This window comes from Trypanosoma theileri, assembly GCF_002087225.1.
Source record: "Trypanosoma theileri isolate Edinburgh chromosome Unknown TM35_Tth_37_V1, whole genome shotgun sequence".
Classification (NCBI taxonomy): Eukaryota; Euglenozoa; class Kinetoplastea; order Trypanosomatida; family Trypanosomatidae; genus Trypanosoma; species Trypanosoma theileri.
The window spans coordinates 300,885-301,252 of NW_021639879.1; the positions used below are offsets into that span (position 1 = coordinate 300,885).

Below are 368 nucleotides of genomic sequence, written 5' to 3' on the forward strand. Positions count from 1 at the left end.
AATGTGGACAAGACGAAATACACCCTTTTTGGAACCTTAGACCCGAATCCACTTTCTCTTGAACTACGCGCTATCCCAGTGGGCCCGGAGAAGGCGCCTAAACTCTTAGGCATCACATTCCAAAACTACCGAGGCATGTCCACCCATGCGGTTCAAACGAGACAACGCATGAATTTTAGATTACTACAACTTGCAGCAATCTCCTCCACCACATGGGGGCCGAAACGTGATATCCTCCGAGCCTTCTACCTGACGCTAGTTCAAGCCCAGACTCTCTACGGTTTTGAGGTCTGGTATTGGGATGCGGCTCCCACTTCACGCAAACTCCTCGATGCAGGACAGAAGAAAGCTTGCCGAACCATAGCAGG

The 368-nt window shown here is 50.8% G+C and overlaps 1 protein-coding gene across 1 annotated transcript; it reads left to right on the plus strand.

The window, feature by feature from the left end:
* Nucleotides 1-3: 3 nt before the first annotated feature.
* TM35_000372120 (Tbingi protein) lies at nucleotides 4-366 on the plus strand (the record flags this gene model as incomplete). The annotated part of the gene is made up of 1 exon (XM_029029512.1): nucleotides 4-366. A coding segment is annotated over one exon (363 nt), but the record flags the coding sequence as incomplete, so codon positions are not given.
* Nucleotides 367-368: the final 2 nt, after the last annotated feature.